Source organism: Piliocolobus tephrosceles, chromosome 5, assembly GCF_002776525.5.
Source record: "Piliocolobus tephrosceles isolate RC106 chromosome 5, ASM277652v3, whole genome shotgun sequence".
NCBI classification, from domain to species: domain Eukaryota; kingdom Metazoa; phylum Chordata; class Mammalia; order Primates; family Cercopithecidae; genus Piliocolobus; species Piliocolobus tephrosceles.
The window spans coordinates 22,287,634-22,306,915 of NC_045438.1; the positions used below are offsets into that span (position 1 = coordinate 22,287,634).

General features: G+C 34.6%; 1 protein-coding gene and 1 long non-coding RNA gene across 2 annotated transcripts in view; one reads left to right on the plus strand and one right to left on the minus strand.

Annotated features, from left to right (window-relative positions):
- The window catches only part of TRDN (triadin), a 410,542-nt gene that overhangs the window by 212,051 nt on the left and 179,209 nt on the right, over nt 1-19,282 (minus strand). The window contains exons 11-12 of the mRNA XM_026455003.2: nt 15,254-15,313; nt 14,322-14,381 (exon numbers count right to left, since the gene is read on the minus strand). Coding sequence (XP_026310788.1) covers nt 14,322-14,381; nt 15,254-15,313 — 120 coding nt within the window. The remainder of the gene's footprint in view (nt 1-14,321; nt 14,382-15,253; nt 15,314-19,282) is intronic.
- LOC111554911 overlaps nt 15,918-19,282 on the plus strand; it is a 28,605-nt gene continuing 25,240 nt past the window's right edge. Inside the window, exon 1 of the long non-coding RNA XR_002735365.1 lies at nt 15,918-16,090. This is a non-coding gene — a long non-coding RNA (uncharacterized LOC111554911). The remainder of the gene's footprint in view (nt 16,091-19,282) is intronic.

A 19,282-nucleotide genomic window follows, 5' to 3' on the forward strand; every position in this document is an offset into this window, starting at 1 on the left:
CCTTTTTTCCTTTTTATTGAAAGCACATGGACAGCACTCTGGCCCAACCTGGGTCATGGGCCCACACTCATGGGGAAAGTGACAGGTGGAACGATGACAGGAACTTGAAACCCCATTTGAGCCTGCATGGTTGGAGTTTAGGGGAAGGGTCATTCACCAAACGAGTAGAATAAGAAGGAAAGAGAAATGCCAGAGGAAAATTAGAACTGTCCCTTGTCATTTTTTGTTGATTCAGTCTTTTATTAGGCAAGAATATGAGTTTTTAATCATCGTATTTATATACCCTACCCATCCACATTCAAAGGCACATATGAAAACTTTATGCCTCATGTTACCAAGGCATCAAACTGGAAAAAAAAAACTTTTCTAACCCGCAGTCTTTAACTCCCTCCTGCCTAACTGCCCTTTCCTGTCCCTAATTGGTTATTCTGCCCTACTTTTTTCACAATGACATTCACACATCCACACCTTCTCACCAAGGCTAAATCCTTTCAATAGGGACCATTTTACAGCAAAGTTGAAGTCACGGCTCTTTTTATATGCATTATGTTTTCACAGGCCCTCTATAAACAAGAAAAAATAACTCATGCATCAATTAGCTTTCTGTCTGCGTTTTCTTTTTTAACTTGCTAGTTAAGATTTCATACGCTAATTTGTCTTGTCATTTTGATAAAATTTGAGTGAAGCTAAAATTCAGTTACAATAGGAAATTAAATTGTACATGTACTTTTGAAATCTAAATGCTGAAACTGTGAGTTCTATTGGAAATGGAAGAAATTTCTTCAAGTAACAAATGATTACAAATGGCAAGCATGTGCGATTAGGACCTCAGTTAATGGCTTTGCTGCGTGAGAAAGGCTGCCCAGGTGTTATCTTCGCCCTTCAGTTGATGAATAGCCTTTTACACCTTTGTGGAGACTTCAGATTTTACTCTGAGTGAAGTGGAAGCCTCTGTAAAGGTCCATCAACCTGGGTGCCTAAGCGGCTATGATGAGTATAGCAACTTTCCCAACTTGTGCATGAACAAGATAAAGCTTTCTCATTTTTCAAAGTTGCTGAAATTTTCAAGGGTTTTCATATTGTTGTTACACTATCAACTTGACTTTAGAGGAAACAGGCTATGGTAACAGAGCTGATGTGGTTCATAAAGGTAGTGAGAAAAGTTCAGCTACTAAACATATTTCAAAGGTGAAAATGAGGGGATTTAATAATGAATTAAAGAAGAGAGATAAAGGAGTCAACAGTGGCTAGAGAGATTTAAGCCTGGGGAAGAAAAAGTTGTAATAATTTACTAATAAGAGGAAAATACTGAGTATAGAGCCATATTCAGAGGTAGAGGGGTGTGTGTGTGTGTGTGTGTGTGTGTGTGTGTGTGTGTGTGTGTAGATGAGGGGTGTTGTTCTTTGTTTAAAAAAACATATTAACTTCGAGAAGTCTACTGGATATTTAAATGGAGATGGTGAACAGGCAATTGGATAGATGAAGGTGTGAGTTTGGAGTTCAGTGAGAGGCCACAATTGGAGATACACATTTGAGAGTCATTATTATAAGAATGGTTTTCAACTTATGAGACCATGAGATCACCAAGGAAGTGAGGATAGAGAGAGAATTGAGCCCTAGAGTGCTTCCAATTTGAGATTCCAGAAAGAAAGGGAGGAAACCAGCAAAATAAAGCAAGAGAGTGACCAGAGAACTTAAAAGGAATGAATATTGTCTAAGAGGCTGAGTGAAGAAAGATGCTGTGAAATGCTCTTGAGAATGGAGTTCACCTTTGGACATGGTAATAGGGAGAGTTGACAAGAACTGTGGTGGAGATGAAAGCTTGAGTACAGTAGGGATGAGAGACTGGAAGGAGAGTGTAGACAACGCTTATGAGGAGTTTAGCTGTCAAGGGGATCTGAGAAATCAGGCAGAAATTTGAGAAGGATGTGCTGTCAATACCAGGATATTTATATAGCACACAACATGTCTATCTATCTATCTATCTATCTATCTATCTATCTATCTATCTATCAATCAATCATCTAGCTATCTACACACACACAGAGATACATATGCACACATATGACATAACACATTTTATGCTACTGAGAATGACCATAGAAATCAAAATGAATTTGCAGAGGAGAGAATTGCAGGAGTGATGCTCCTTAGTTAGCAGGTGGGGAAAGCATACTGTGCACCAGTGGAAGGATTTTTCATAGAAGTATGAACATTGAAACCATTGTATTGTATTGTATTCCGCCAAGAAGGCAGAGAATGTAAGGAGACAGAAGAAGTACATTATGGGATCTGATGGTCAGAACTTGTGGGAGATCTCTTCTAATTTTTATTTTCTGAGAAAAATAGGAAGCAAATAATTGGGCTGATTGAGAAGAAGGGTGAAAAGATAAAGGAGAGTTTTTAAAAAGGAACAGTTCAGAGAGAGTAGTCTCAGAAAAGAGAGGGTGAACTATTAGGATTTCATTTCTAAAACATAATGGAATCACCAGGCATTCTTTCAAAAGGTAACTTAGGATTGATTTCACAAATGTCCACTGAGCCCCTGCTGCATGCGCGGCATAGTGGAGCAATCGTAAGTGGTACAAATTCCTGGGAATGTTGGTGTCTATACATCTTTTTAGAGGGAAGACAGTCCAAGTGGTTTACCATATTCCACTGATAGGCTTGCATCACATGTCCAAGCCATGGTGTATTTTATCCTTTCTCCTCGGATTTGTATAACATATTCTCACCTCTACACCAGCATGGTATCTTTCAAGGCAGTTATTTTATGTGCCTTTCCTTCTAGTGTTTTTTAGCATTAGCTACTTTGTCTGTTAGCATAAGATACTTCATCATTTTTGACCTTATATTCCAAAATTAATGTAGCTAACAGGATATGTGCAAGTGACTAACAGAATTACTTAATTGTTTATACTGCCATAAATTATTTTTTGAAAAATACTGTTTTAATTGCAGAGGCAATTTATTACACGTGCTCCTCAAGCCTCCTTTAACTACTTACAACAAACAAACTTTCAAAAAATAACCACAATTCTTATTTTCTGGTCTGTCTGAATCATTTTTCCCTATTTTTTGCGTTATAAATAATTATTAAACTTTCTCTCCTACCTTAGGCTTATTGTCTTTGGGGTTTTTCTACTGAGATGTCTCAAGATATTTCTTTGCCCTGAGGACAATTAATCATTATTCCACATGTGTAATAAATTTTAATTTTTTAGTGCCCTTGGTTTATGCAGACATCAATAAAACATTCTATGATAAGGTTCACAGTGATGTTTTTTGCTGGAATAGGTAGTCAGGAGAGATGGTGGAAATTCAGGTTATATATAGTGAACATTTCCTATGGCCTCACTTCCTGGAATAAACTCTTGACCACACCATTTTTTTTTTTTTTAATAACTAACCTTCTAGAAGAGTTAGACAAGTGGCTAAATTTACAAGTGGCTAAATTTAAGACAATGATAACAATAATAATAATAACTTCACTTCAAAATTTAAATAATCTAGACATCAGTTTCATTTAGCTAGATGTTTAATTTTGAAAAAATAGAATTTTGTAAGTCTTGTCAAAAGTAATGTAATCCTTCTTCTTACAGGATTACCTCCACAAATTCAAGAAAGATACCCACTCTTCCTCTGTTTGAAAACTTCAAATGGCAATGTTCACTGACTTAAAAGTTTCCCCATATAATCTTGAACATCCCACATTGTCTACTTCTAACTTCCACCATGGAGTCCTCATTCTTAGGGATGATAAAAAGTAAGTCTACACCTAAATAGGAGAGTAGATCAAAGTTAGAAACATGGCTTTGATGTTCTCTGTTTCCTCATTTCCATATTACACATCTACATTCCTGAACTACTCTCTCCTGAATATAATCTGGTTTGTTTCAAAATATCTTTATTAAAATTAAAGACTATTATCCAAGTATAATTCCAAAACTACAAAGTAGAGGGAAAGGATTTCAATCTTTACTAGACATAATATTTTCATGAATGAAACCTGCAATTTCATTTGCTTTTGTTGATCACACTACATTATTCTATGTTGGGTTGGTTTTCTAAAATACTTAAGTTTTCCCTCCATAGATGACACTAAAATTTCTCCCTTGTTATTCTCTAAATAAAAATAAAGAAATCATATCACCAATATTTTCACCATCTAGAAATGACTTCTTGAAAAGAATTCTTATATTTCTTTTTCAATGTTGTAGCTACTCCATTTCATCATTTTTTAAACCTAATCTAGGGAGTCATCACCCAATCCAATTTCAGCTCAAATGTTTTGGACAAAGTTTATGTAATTTCTCTGCTGGAGGGATAGGACCCATGGCCTAAGATAAAACAATCAGATTATTTTTTCACCCTCACCAAAAAGGTTAGTTCAGGAATGCGCCTATGGAGACTGATACTACTCAAGTTTTTGTTTGACCTTTCAGGACACTGATCTATTCCACTCCTGCCACCCCTCCCCACCCCGCCCCCGCTTTCCCAAGCCCCTAGCAGGACAGGAACAAGAGACGATATAGGGCAGCACCTATGGCCAATTCACAGCTACATGGGCCAATCCCAAGGGACTAGAGTCCAAAAACAGAGAGAGAGAAATATCCTGATGATATCATGTGACCTCTGCATCAAGCTAAACTCAAAGCCAGTTTACTACAGAATAGTAGTTAGATAAAATAATAAATTCCTTCTTTTAGATCACCTGCCACTTGCAAGATCAAGTATCTTCAGTGATATACCACTGTTAAAAGTGTTTGTCTCTATCTGGATTAAAAATAAATATGATATGTGTCTTGGTCAAATACCTAATTATATAGGCCAGTGGTGTCCCTGTTCTAGATCTGTAATAGTCACCCACCTACCATAAAAGTGAAATAATTTCTATACTTATGCCTTGATTTTTATGTGAGCCCTTGCATTTACCCTATTATAGTGCTCATGGTATAATTTTTACTTATCTGTTTGCTGAAGTCCTTGGAGACAAGTTCTATGTCTATTACACTGATCTATGTCCAACATTAAGCAGATTTCCTTGCATATATTATGGGATTATTAAATATTTGTTGAGTGAATGAATGAAGGAAAGCATAATTTCTACAAGAGAAGTAAAAGTCAGACCTACAGGATCTCTTCTGCATTTTTTCCTCCATGTTTACCACTGTCTGCAATATCATCTCAAGGAAATTAGCAAAAAAAGAAAAAGAGGAAGGAAAAAAATAAGACACTAAAGCAGTCTACCCCCATTGTTTCCTAGACTTAGAAGACCATGTGCTTTCAGGTCCCACAAGACAGTGAAGCTTAATTTGGTGACTTTCATACTGACTTCACTCTACTAACTGGTGATGATGGGCAAGTTATTTACCTATCCCCATGCTGGATTTCTCTTTCTATAAAAAGTGGATTATAATGGTTACCTTACAGAGTTCTTATGATTAAATGAGAAAACTGATTTAATAACTGTTCTTATGATTACTTCAAAATGCTCCTAATAAAATGAATCTATACCGGCAGAATTTGCTGTTGTTTCAAAAATACACTTTTGGGATCTCTAGAGAGGCTGCAGTTGAGGTAGATATCACTTTGATGTTTTTAAAGCTTTACTTGCACTGAAAGAAAACTCCTGTAGACTTCTAGGATATATAACAACAAAATTTGCCTGGATATTTCACATCTGCAATATTAAATACGTATCTCAAATCACAAGGAAAACTCAGGCCACACTGTCACATTATTGTCTAACAAATTGATCAAAATCTCTCCATATTTTTAAATTGAGATTAACAGATTAAAAATAACTTGGTTTAACTGGCATTCCACTTCCTGTGCCACTCTGTGCCATTTTCCCAGGAAAATTTAATTTATGACATTTGCAAGAGACTACTGTGTAATTACATTATTTTATTTCTTACTTTTTTTCAGAAAATAATTTATCCTAATAATAAATATAAACTGGAATTTAAAATAATTTGTATAATATATGTGTGCAAGACCTGGTAAAAATATTGATATATCAGTGCATACAGAGAAGAAATATGTGGTCTATTTACTGATATTTATTGATTCTTCTTTATATATATTTCAATTCTCCCTGTTGAAAGAACTTAATAAAAGATAACACAAGGCTGAGTGCAGTGGTTTATGCCTGTAATCCCAGCACTTTGGGAAATGCAGGCAGGAAGATCACTTTAGTCCAGGAGTTTGACACTAGCCTGGAGTCTGACAATACCAATCGGACGCATTTATTAAATCACAGTGAGACCTCACCTCTACCAAAATAAACAAAATTAACCAGGCATGGTGGCATGTGCCTGTGGTCCCAGCTACACAGGAGGCTCATGTGGGAGTATCACTTGGGTCCAGGAGGTTGAGGCTACAGTGAGACGATACTGCACTACTGCATTAAAGCCTGGGAGACAGAACGAGACCCTGTCTCAAAATATAATAATAATAACAACAACAATAATAATAACAACAACAATAATAAAATAGGCTGGGCGCAGTGGCTCATGCCCGTAACCTCAGCACTTTGGGAGACTGAGGCAGGCGGATCACGAGTTCAGAAGATCAAGACCATCCTGGCTGACATGGTGAAACCCCGTCTCTACTAAAAATACAAAAAATTAGCCTAGCATGGTGACGTGTGCCTGTAGTCCCAGCTACTCGGGAGGCCGAGGCAGGAGAATTGCTTGAACCCGGGAGGCAGAGGTTGCAATGTTCAGAGATCACGCCACTGCATTCCAGCCTGGTGATAGAGCAAGACTCCGTCTCAAAAAAATAAATATAATATAATACAATATAATGTAATATAACACAACTCTCAAGTTTAGGGGTGATCTTGTTTATGTCCTCAGGGAGGGTAACCCCAAGTCCCCAAAATAAACATTAAAAAGATGAAAAATAGTCACATATATACTAGTCCTTTTTTTCCAGGCCTAAATATTTCTAATATGAACCTTCTCTCTTTCTGAGTTTTTATATTTATTTTTAAATCCCTTTTTAAACTAAAATGCCCTTACCTCATTTTTGCATTCAACCCAAGCACACCTTTGTATTGTTCAAACCAAAAGTGAATACGTGAAAAGTTATCTCAGATATTCCCACAATAAGTCATGGTGGTAACTCCATTTTACCTTCTCTAAAAGAGATTAGCTTCCATATGCCTAATCCAGAGCTAATATCAGAGGTAGTCAAAGATATCATAGTAAGTAACAAGTCAGAAGACTTTCCACTGTTGGAAAATCTCTTATTCTCAAAGTTGTAAACAACTATTGTCTTACATAAGTTCCATGATTATAAAACACTTGAAAATATACTCTGTTTCCTTCAAAACCCTTCAAACATAGCCAGTCAAGCTGCCATCATCGGAACTCAGATTTGGAACCTAATCTGTTGCAGAACAAAAAGCTAACTTGAAAGGAATCTACTATTGCCTTATAATTGTGAAGCCTCACTAAGACAAGGCTGGGGATTACTGATTAAACCAGGTTTAATTTGTACTAGATTTCCCATTTTTCACTTATCTGAATGAACTTTTAAAAATTTGATCTGGAATATAAAATAATATAACTGCCCCAATATCACTCAAAAGTGTGTGAATTATCTATATTTTATAACTTGATAGTAACTACTGGATTACTATCAAATATCCTGAAAAAAATTATCTAGATTTCAGTGTCTAACAATACCAATCGGATGCATTTGTTAAATCTTGCCCAAACACATGTTTGCAAAACCCCAGAGAAAAGATAACTTTCTAAAACCAAGTGCTTTTCAAATAAGGAGAAAGATGTGGGTGCTCAGAAAAAAAAAAGCTATAATCTTCTCAATACACAAGTCTAGAAAATGGAAGGATGTTCTTTTAAACTAAAACTTAACATGAATACATATGAAAGATACTATACATTATTTTGTACAATTATAAATGTACACATAAATATTTCAAATAGGTTTCTTTTAGTTACATGTAAATGTAGAAATTTATGTGATCTGTAGTCTGCCATATATATTATTTTGAGCTAGAACAACTTGTTACAAAAGATTCAAAAGTAAAATAGATGATATTCTAATGCCTGGTAGACAATAACATTTAATGATATATACAAAGCAATAAGCTTCTGTAAAGGACTCTTTGCAATTTCTCAATGACAAAAGCAGATTTTGTAGAGAGAAAGCAGACAGCCAAAGGTTTTGGTTTGTGCAGAATTTAACATTATTTGCCCCATACAGTAATTGAAAATATTCTATGGAAATAGATATGAATGTATCCCTCAAAACAGCACAAATTCTTTATGAGTTCTATACTAGACGAATCTTACCTGATGAATTCATCACCACAAAGATGTTTCAGTGTAAAGCTCTAATGGCATATTGTAAATGAATGATCCTTAAAGAGCTTTGCTAAAATACATTTCACAAACTTTCCTCAGTGAGCACAAAAGACATTTTGGATACATCTTTTTCTAAAATTGAGGCTTTTATCTCAGAATGTATTTATTATTAGAGTTTTAGTTTTATCACCAGAGCCATCTAATCATATATTGTATATCTTACAAATGCATGCCTCTCTTTTAAGGCAATCTGCATAGAATCCTAGTCATGATTTGAAAACATCAACTTTTTAAATATCAGAGCACCTGTGGTATTATCTCCAAAAATAAAAGAATATTTTTCACCACGTACTCATCAAACTATGATTTCTCAATTATCTTTTCGATTTCTACTTATGTATTCTGTCCCTCTGAGCGTCAATCTCCTATATTCTGTTTATGTACATTGGGCACTAGATTGAACTATTAAAGCAAACCTAGACAAAACACAAAAGACTTTACTCCTCATACAGCCATAATCCTTCCCCCTTCCCCGCAAAATCTGCACCTCAGTCTCCATTTTTGCACTTCCCATTCCAACCTGGCTTTATCCTTTCACCCCGCCGACTGCCCTTGTGTTTTCTGCCCTCGTAAAACAAACTGTAAGTGACATTCACAAAGTTGATAACTTTTTGCTTTTTGTAACATCTATTTCTGAAACATCTGTAATACCAAGCTCTTAACTTTTCCTTTCATTTCTCTGGCAATTCCTTTCAGCCTCTCTTGCTTTATTTTCCACTATTGAATTTGTGCGTGTTGCACTTCCCCAGGTCTTGATCCTGGATTCTATTCCCTTTTTCTTTTGACACAACGTCTCCTTTTAATCTCGTCTATTCCAAGAGCACTAACTATAATCTATAAAGATTGCTATATTTAAAACTTCAACTCAATTTCTTCCATTACACTTTTAATAAAATCCAAACACCCATACATGTTCCTTCATATTCTGACTCCTAGTACAAACAACTCTCTCCTTCCCTGACACATGGTGTATATATATATATACATCACACAATGATACAGGAATCAATGGCTGAGTCTTTTCAATACATCAGATCTCAATTTAAATGTTGTCTCTCAGAGAGGTCTGCTCTAATAACCTTATCTATTTAAATAGCTTCCCACCCCAATGCATTATTTTCAATCATTGCCTTAAATTTATTTTCTCCACGGCCTTTACTCAGAGTTCAACTTATGGACATTTTGTCTTTATTCACTGTGTACCTCACTTGTCAAACTGTAAGCTCCATTGGGGCAGATCTTCTGTGTATTCAGCACCTAGTACAAACTTGGCATATAGTAGGCATTTTTAAAATGTTTCCTTCAAGATGCATGCATGAATGAATGAACAAATTCATTCTTTTCTAGTAGCTTATTTCAGAAAAGCTATGTGGCTTTTAATATCCTTCTTGTAATTTATAGTTCTATACATGTAGTTCCTGAAAAAAAATCCTATTGCAAAGTGTGATAATTAAATATGATTTTATACCATTATCAACAGTTATTTTGTCAAAATTATTTTCACAGTTAATAAGTTTATAAACATATAAGATAATGACAAATTTAACTCCAAAAAGTTTACAATTGTAACTATGAAAAGGCCAACCCAACAGCAATGGGTTGTCTTAGCTTTGGCCTGTTTCTCTTACATGTCTATATGTTTTGCCCAGGTTATAATTGTTTTGTTATGAGACAAGTCAACTTGTTAATTGTTCAAATATTATAATCTAATCAAGTAGGTGAAACGTTATTTCTTCAAAAATATCACCTTGTGGTGGAACAGAGAAAGAACATCCATGCTTCTTTTATCTACAGTGAAGGTGAAGAGTAACATAAACTTCAGGTAAGTGTGACTTGTGAACACTTGGAATTGCCAAATTTGATCATGTTGCTTAGTTGTATCATCCTTTTCATCTTTTGGGGGAACTCCAAGATAGGTTTCATCACTATAAAGTGTAGGCCTTCAAAAACCATCTCTTGCTGTCTCTTGCTGTATGAATTGTATCATCTTGGACATTTGTGAAAGGATCGTTTTTATAGATACTGTTGATAGCCTCTGTCAACTTCCATTTCACCCTGCTTCCACTTGGGAGAATTGGAATGCATCTTTCAGACTCACTTGCAGCCAGAGTTCTGAAGACATATCAAGTTCCACCAGACTGAAAGCAGAAATGGTTTGGCAGACCAGATGAATGATTTGGCAAGTGAAGATGTTAGTAATTTGCTGAGGCCTGCCTCCACATTTCCAGGATCCAGTCTTCGTGGGTGTGAGGAGACAGTGCTAGTGAACAAAGCAGTCTCCTAACCTATTGATCTGCCCTGATGCTTCATCATCCAAATTTTGACTATTTGATTTCAATTCTTTTAGTCTTTCAATAACATTGAAGGTACTCAGTTCTCAGTATGAAATGTCTTCTAGTAGAACTAACTACAGTGTTTAGTGTTTCTAGCACTGAAGTCCTATACAAACCTAGAGAGATGTTTTTAAAGTCTTTATTTCTTTCATTGATTTTTTTCATTGTATTTCTTTAAGTGAAAATGTACCTTATAACTTTGCAAAAATATCGAGATGATTTTTTTTTAAATTTTACATCATGTTTTTAAGTGGCAGGTATTTATTTTTTTATTTTTACCATGGATGATTTCAAATGCACACTAAATAAAAGAGTGTTATAATTAACCCCAATGTGCCAACTGCTCAGTTTCAACCCTTATTAATTAATGGGCTGGCAATTTTGTATCATATAAAGCCCACCCATCCACATCTTCCGCAGAGATCACTGCCAAAGTGTGATTTACCAGTGTCATACAGTAGAAGCCCATTTATCACTGAGTAGAGTTTAAGCCTTAGGTTTGTTGTGTCAGCATAACAATAAAATATAAGGGGAAAAAAATAAAATAGCATATAACTAAATGCATATATTTTATAATATAAATAATATTAACATTAACATAAATATAATAAAATATCACAATAACACTCAAATATTAAATAAGCATGTAGGCATATCTTATGCCTTATAAATTTGTTACTATTTGGGGCCACAGTAGTGAGAGCATATGCTCTGCCATATTCCTCTATTTTAGGAAGAAATGAAATATTTTCCCCAGCTCTTCAAGATTTCAGGTTATTCTCAATTTCTCTCATTATCTCTACAAAATTTTACTACTTTCATAATAAGCTTAAAACTTGCTGTTTGTAAACCAGATTGCTGCCACATGAAAATGTAAATAATTATTAAACCCTAAAAAGAAACGAGTTAAAAACTAGCACTAACTGAAACTCAATCTCTCTGTCTCTCTCTCTTTCACACACACACACACACACACACGCACACACTATTTTGAGTATTTGGGGGTTAAGGGATTGTAAACAAACTGTGCATATTTTTTATCAGGAAGTTGAACGGATTTGGAAAAACCAATGGAATTTTGTGTAATCAAAAGTGAAAATGTTGAGCATACAAACAGAAAACAGGTTCCAAGTAGAACAAACTTATTTTGCAACGCTAACTGAGTAGTCCTGCCCAGATGTGCTGAGCCATTACCCTAGTTTGGTCTCTGCTTCGGTGGCTGAGCACTGTCCTTGTAGGAAGTGATATTGGCATAATCAGTTCTCTTGCCAGTGGCTCACAACCTCACTTTGACATGACTGCTGGGCTAATAACACAGGTCTCCCAGTGGCAGGGGAGTATCAGATTTTCCCATGAACCATTGCACATAAAAATGTTTCATCATTTCCCTCAAAAAGCTAAAACCAAGCCAAATAAACACACACACACACACACACACGCATGAGCGCGTGCACGAGCACACACACACACAATCATTGAGTTTTGCCAAAAACATGTTTTCAGACTTTGCATTTGCATGCATATGAAGAATGCTTGAAAATTACACCTCAAAATTTTCTTCTGCAACTCTTTTAGTGAAATCGATATCAAGGAAGAAGTATCTTGGTTTATCTTTAACCCTCAATCATGTAATTTTCACAGATCCACTGCTCTAAGCAAGCAGTTTCTCAGTATCTTCATAGAGTCAGAACTGTTTTTCCCTTCTTATGATAGAATATATATTTCATCAGAAAATAAGAAAGCTTTAAAAGAAAATGAGTGAATATTTAATAGAACAACAGACTATAATAATACATCCTTAATAATGGAAACTTGGATGCAAAGGAATGGGCAATCAACTCTTGCACACACAGAATGTCTGGCTGATCCTTCCTGCTCATTTCATGAGCTGTTTAATCATACAATTCTTAACATTTTTCATTTTTTTCTACCCCATTTATAGCATGATACCAGATATTTTTAGGCATTTCTATTTGCTGCTTGCTAATCATAATCTTTACATAGTTGATATCCTATTCTCTTCTTTTTAGGGTTCTCACCACCATCATTTTTTTTCCACATACACTATTACTACCTAGAAAGGGAAAGATTTTCACTAAAATGCCATCTAACCCAGCCTGCCCTCCCCAGACGGTTCCCCACCCTGAAGTTTTCAATCTTCTTCGTTTAAGCTTACCTACCACCTCATTTTCTAGGGTACAATTTTCAGCTTACTATTACACAGGAAAGATCTGGAAATCTCATTTACTTTAAGTTCTTAATAGCTGAGAGGAATTAGGTTTTTACCCCATATACACAAGCCTTAGAAGATTTGCATTTTAATAGGGGACAATTCCTTCATAAGTCAAAGGAATGGAATGGTTCTAATGGTAGAATTTTAAGCATCACTGAGATCGGTGGAGGAAATCTTTGAGGTGAGAATGCTTATCACCAAACCATACTAACTTGAGATCATTGTCTTTTCCATGTAAACTTAAGCCTAACCTGAATAGAAGCCAATATTCATGTTTGAACAAGAATAGAAATAGAACAAAATTTAAAGCAAAAATTGAAACTGTCAAATAGTTGAATAACCTTATTCCTTAATAGGGTGCATTATTCTCTCTCAGCTTCTTATCTTTGCAATGTGGTATTGTTATTACTATGTATCTCTTCTCAAGTTCATTGTATCTTGACCAGTGTGGCCCTCACCTTGATTAAACTTTAATAGGTTTCTTTCTGACTTTCAGTGGCTCCTGATCTCCCTTTTCTTAGAGCATTTACTTCAGAAAACTGGAAAACTTGTCATTGTAAACTCTTTCTCGGCTCTGTTGAGATATAAATCATTTTTTTTTTTTTTTTTTTTTTGGAGACAGGGTCTCCCTCTGTCATCCAGGCTTCCAGGCTGGAGTGCAGTAATGCAATTAGGGTGCTCACTACAGCCTCAACCTCCTGGTCTCAAGTAATGTTCCTGTCTTGGCCACTCGAGTAGCTGGGACATTTACAAGTCACTTTCCCATTTCACAACCCATAAAGCCTTTCTCAAGGAACTGAGAGCCATCCCTCTGAAATGTAATCACCAAGAAAGATAGTGCCCCATCTCTCAGTTTCTATGGAAGAGTAAGAGCCTAACTTCCTTGGACTCCTTGCTCCACATTGTGAAACTGCTTCCTGTCATGGAGATATAAAAGTGAAAGTTTATGTTTTGAGGGAGAAAGGCCAATATGCAAAAACAGATGTGATTCTGTGATTCCCCATACCAACCATTACAAACACTCCTGCGATTTTGTTTTGTTTTGTTTGTTTGTTTTAGTGGAATTGAGTTCAGGCTCAGCTCCAGTCTCTCTCCTATTGCACTATCCTTGAATAAAGTCTTCTTTGCCTGTTTAACTTTCTCTAATGCAAATTTTGCTTTGACCTTCACTTTTTGGGTAGATATAAGTAACTGTATACACTTTGTGTATGTTGCATGAGGAGTCTTTCATGAAGTAAACATCCTGAACATAATCCATCTAAGGAAACAAAGAAAGTGCAATATCTTTTTTTTCCACTTTCATGAAGCAAACATCCTGAACATAATCCATCTAAGGAAACAAAGAAAGTGCAATACCTTTTTTTTCCACATCAACGGCAGTTTCCTTCTCACTTTTCTTTTTGACATCTTTTTCTGCTGGTAAAATAAGAAAAGTATAAGCCTTTACCTGTTTAACTTGCATATATTATAGGCCATGCATGACTGCCAGGGAGGCATCTAATTTATCTTGTATAGAGGAATGCTAAATCAGCCATAAGTCATGTCAAATATGAATAAGGTAGCACTTTCGTAACACACTAGTGGCTTATGTATAATTTCTCTTCAGGAAATGGATTTTTTTTTTTTTTTTGCCAAAGCCAAAAATTATTTAATAATAGTAAAAACATTAAATGGCATTATTAATTATGGTATTATTTAACAGCTTTCCTAACATATATTAAAAAGAATATATCAAAGTTCTCTGAACTATGAGATCACCAGAACCATGTCAAAAGTTCTGAAATCTCTGAAGTTCACTTAGGACATCAGATGAATTATTTGGAAAAAACCAATTTAAAAAAACATACACATATATGTGTGTGTGTGTGTGTGTGTGTGTGTGTAAAACAAACCAATTAAGTATTCAAATATTTTCTGCCCTCTACATAAAATGACTTGATCTTTTGGTGGACTTTTAAAATTAAACTGAATTATTTAAATAGTAACTGTCATATTCACATATATAGTTAAGTAAAGTAGTGAATTAGAGAGAATTAAGCAACTGCTCTTAAGAAAGAAAAAATAATCACAGTAGTAATTTTCACAAAGTGTTTAAGCTTGAATTCTTTTTAAAAAATTGACAGTTTTAATTTCATTTGGAATATTTAGACATGTTAAGAGTGTTCATTAATAACAATGACACTGTATTTATTAAGGGAATTTCTTTCCTAGAAAATAATAGATTTACCAGTAGTATTATGCATGGACACTAATTGATTTATGTGGTACACAGTTTTTAAATTTCCTACCTTTCTTTTTTGTTTCAGGAGTAACTTTCTTCTCAGCCTTCTTCTTTTCTCCTTCTTTTTCTAGAGAAGAAATTTAAAATATTTGCTTTAGGGAAATTTAGTATGAAAGCAAAACCAAGATTGAAATGAGGGATTTTTGTTAAGTCAGTTCTGCTTCCAGCTAGCTTTGTTACTGAGCAAGTAGTTTAATCCCACTAAGCCTTGTTTTCCTCATTTATCAAATAATAGTACCTCCCTCAAAGTTAATGTTTACAAAACACTCTGTAAAGTGCCTGGCTCACAGAAAATGCTTAACATTGTAGACTGCTAATACTGTTTACAAATAATGAACAAGATAGTTTGAACTTTCTGAACCAGACAATTGTTTATCTAGTGCTTAAAAGTATTGATATATAAAATTAAAATATATTTCTTGGAAAATATACTACAGATAAACTAAAATAATTAATTTTTGTTTTCGTTTAATATATTCAATTTCATTAGAAATAATATATTAAGCCATTAAAAAGATATCTATTTTGATGTAGCTGTTTTTCATATCTGGCTCTTGTCAACAGGCATTTAAGCCGGATGACAAGCGTTTGGCAGTGTGTTGAAGACATAACTTTCACTGCTCTTTCTGAGTGGTTGTATCAACAAGGTTATTCAATCTTTGCACCCAGATGTTGCAGTAAGTCTGGATGCCACATCAAATTGTTTGTAGTACTTCTAAACTTCGTGGAAGAACCCTGTTTCATAAATCTGAGACAGTCTTCGTCTGAGGGGGCAAAGACAGAGAATTCATGTGCTGCCCAGGCATAGCGACGTACCAGGTGGACATCCCTGGACACTTCTCTGGTAAGCATAGCCATTTCAGATAACAAAGTTCTGTACTAATACATAGTTGTTTAAATTGAATGTTCAGTGGTTTTAGATTTGAGGCAATAATAGCTATGGCTAATGTTGTAAATGTACTGATTTTTATCTTTAATTAGTGCTATTTATTGTATATTTGAAATGCCTTTCTCTTTGTCAATTGTCTCTCATCTCAGGTACAGGTACATTTAAAGACTTCCATTACCCAGAACTATTATAAGATCATTATTATGCTAAAGAAATTCAATATGTAGTTCTAGAATGAATCCTTAAGTTGTGTCTACTAATGACTGCATCTTATTAAATATAGGAATTAACTCATTCTCTTAGGTATAGAGCTTTTTTACCTACAACATCAAAGACAACACTTTCTTTCAATGTTAGACATATAATTTATAAAGAACCACTTTCATGACTTCTAGAGATAATCTAATGTCACAGGGAAAAATGTATTCACACTTTGTCTAAACATGTCTACAGCATACCATTACAGCTCATCCAATCAGAAGTAGAAAGTCAAGAAGTCAAATTTTGATAGTTCCACATATAGAAATAAACCAGTTGATTTCCACTTTTCCTTTTCCTAAAGATTTATGCATATTAAACATGCAGATCATATTTAAAATTCTGAATAAAGATACTTTCAAGTATCACTACTTTCAGCTTCTCTGGGAGAAATTTTATGTAGCAGTGAATTTTACATCTTCTCTAAATAAATGTATATGCCAGACAATTGAATAGGCATTTGCTAAGCATCACCTCTGATGTCATGTATCAGAAAAGGGGTTAATTAAAATACAAATGACTTGTAAACATTTCTAAGTTCATGCTAAACACCAATGCCATAATCACCATAAGATCAGAACTCAGCATCCAAGTCTCCAAATTGCATAAGGTTGATGATTAAATATTTCGTTAAAAAGCTTGTGCCAATTAGTCAGTCTTACACTGAACTTCACAAATAAAGTAGATATTTGAACCCAGAATATGGAAGGCATTCATTTCTTTTTCTATTTGTTGCTCTTGTGCAACGATTTCTACCCTTAAAATTAATATAGCTGGGATTTTATTGTGGTGATATAATATTCTCGTCTTAGTCCAAATTGAATTAATGCTCCCATTATACACTCTGCTTGTGATTACAGTCATACACTGTGAGAGTCATGAATAAGAGCAGAAGTCCACAAAAAGCAGATACAAATAATGTCCTTTAATAACATTTTTATGAATTAGACCTTTAAGCTGTCATTATGAGACTTACTTTATTCATGGTGAATTTCATTTAAAATGTCAACTTCTGAAGATTCTACATTTCTTCAAGCACTATAGTCTCTGTTCTCTAGGTGATTTGGCAGTGATGGAATTAAAGTTTTCATTTATAAAAACATAACAATTTAATTATATCCTACTTGGATATAAAAATAACCCATGTTTCTTTTATGAAAACTTCCCTGCCCCTGACTTTTTCTTCCTCAACAGCCAACAGTACTACTCTTCCCTTTCTGTCTATCTGACTTTGAACACACATAACAAGTTTCCTCTTCCATCTCTTTCTTATTGGTTTGCCGTTTTGTTTGTAACAGCTAGAGAAGAATTAGAGCATTTAAGCCCATTGATGTTCAGAAGGTTAAAAATTAAATATATCTACAGGATGTGAAAGTATCAGAATATTACGTTTCCCTGACAAAAGTACAATAAGCCCTGAAACGATGGCTGTATTCTGGCAGGGATTATAGGAGAGTGTGGTTGGGAGAGAAATCTTCCCTACAATGAGAAGCTCTGAGTCACAAATATGTTATTAGCTTCTGCATAAATTAACATCAGATGAAAGAAAAATTAGACGACTTACTTCTTACTTTCTAAGCCCTCACAATGGGCTTTTCTTTAGCTTTTAAATGTTTTTATGCCATCTCAAAGCCAGACAATAACACAATACTTAATACTTAATTACAATTGTAAAACTTTCTAAGATGCTGGTTTCATGAGTAAACAAATGCAAAATGTTTTATTTTTGTCTTATGTCTTGTTCCTTCCCTCTTTGCCCTTCTAGTGTAGAGATTATCCTAATTCTGTGTGTCAGATGAGTGCTTTTATTCTAACACTCTGGCCAGAATTGATGTATTCCTGGTTCCAGTTAAGTAAATAAGAACTTGTTTCTTTAAGAACAACGCATTCCAACATATCTCATCACTGTCACCCTGTTTTCTTAGAGTGGTAGAGATTGGCCTGGAACCCAGCTTACAATATGACCGTGGAAAATTTTACATAAGCTTAAGATAAGTTCAATTACACGAGTGATTATTAGAATTGTCCCATTGTTATCTACAGAGGGGTGTGGAGCACGACAGAAAGCACAGGTGCTGGCATTGATGACAATGGTCTGAATTCTGTCCATGACTTTTCCTAGTTGTGTGACCTTGTGCATTTTCCTCATTTGAAAAGTGGAGCTAAGAAAATCTACCTTGCTTACTTGTGAGAAATGCAGATAACTGGGCTAAAATGCCTGGAACAGAGTAGATGTAGAAAAATAATGATAATAATGACAAGTTCTACTAGATTTTACAAATAATAAAAATCTGACCACATATAATCTTTTTAGGTAATTTTTTAGGTGTGACATTTATTGATCTCTTTGAGTAAATACAACTTTATTCTTATTTTTCTATATCCAGGGAGGGTATGTCTAGAATATTTTGTACTGAGAAATTAGAGGGAAAAAATACCCATAAGCAAGACAGAAACATGTTATGAAGGGTACTGTACTGCAATGAGGTGGATTCAAGTCTCAATTTTGCTATAATTAGTAGTCATTACCTTATGCAACTATAGACGAATGCTGTATCTTCTGTCTTCAACCATAAAAGTCAGAGAAATGAGTAGAATATGTTTGAGTCCCCTTTCACCTGTTTACTCCTTATTTACCAAGTGAAATATGCATCATTTTGCATTTATTTTCTAATTTTTCTGGGAATAGGTAACCTAAAAGGAGTTGCAAATAGCTATGGTGTGTTGTCTGGTTTTGATATGGCTTAAAATTGTTTAAAGCAAGAGAAAAGTCCATTTTAGAGGCTTAAAAGGAATATATATGTATATGCTATATACATATATACATATACATATTTTATATATATATATATTTTGGACAGGTGATGATAAAGATTAGAAAAAAAAAGA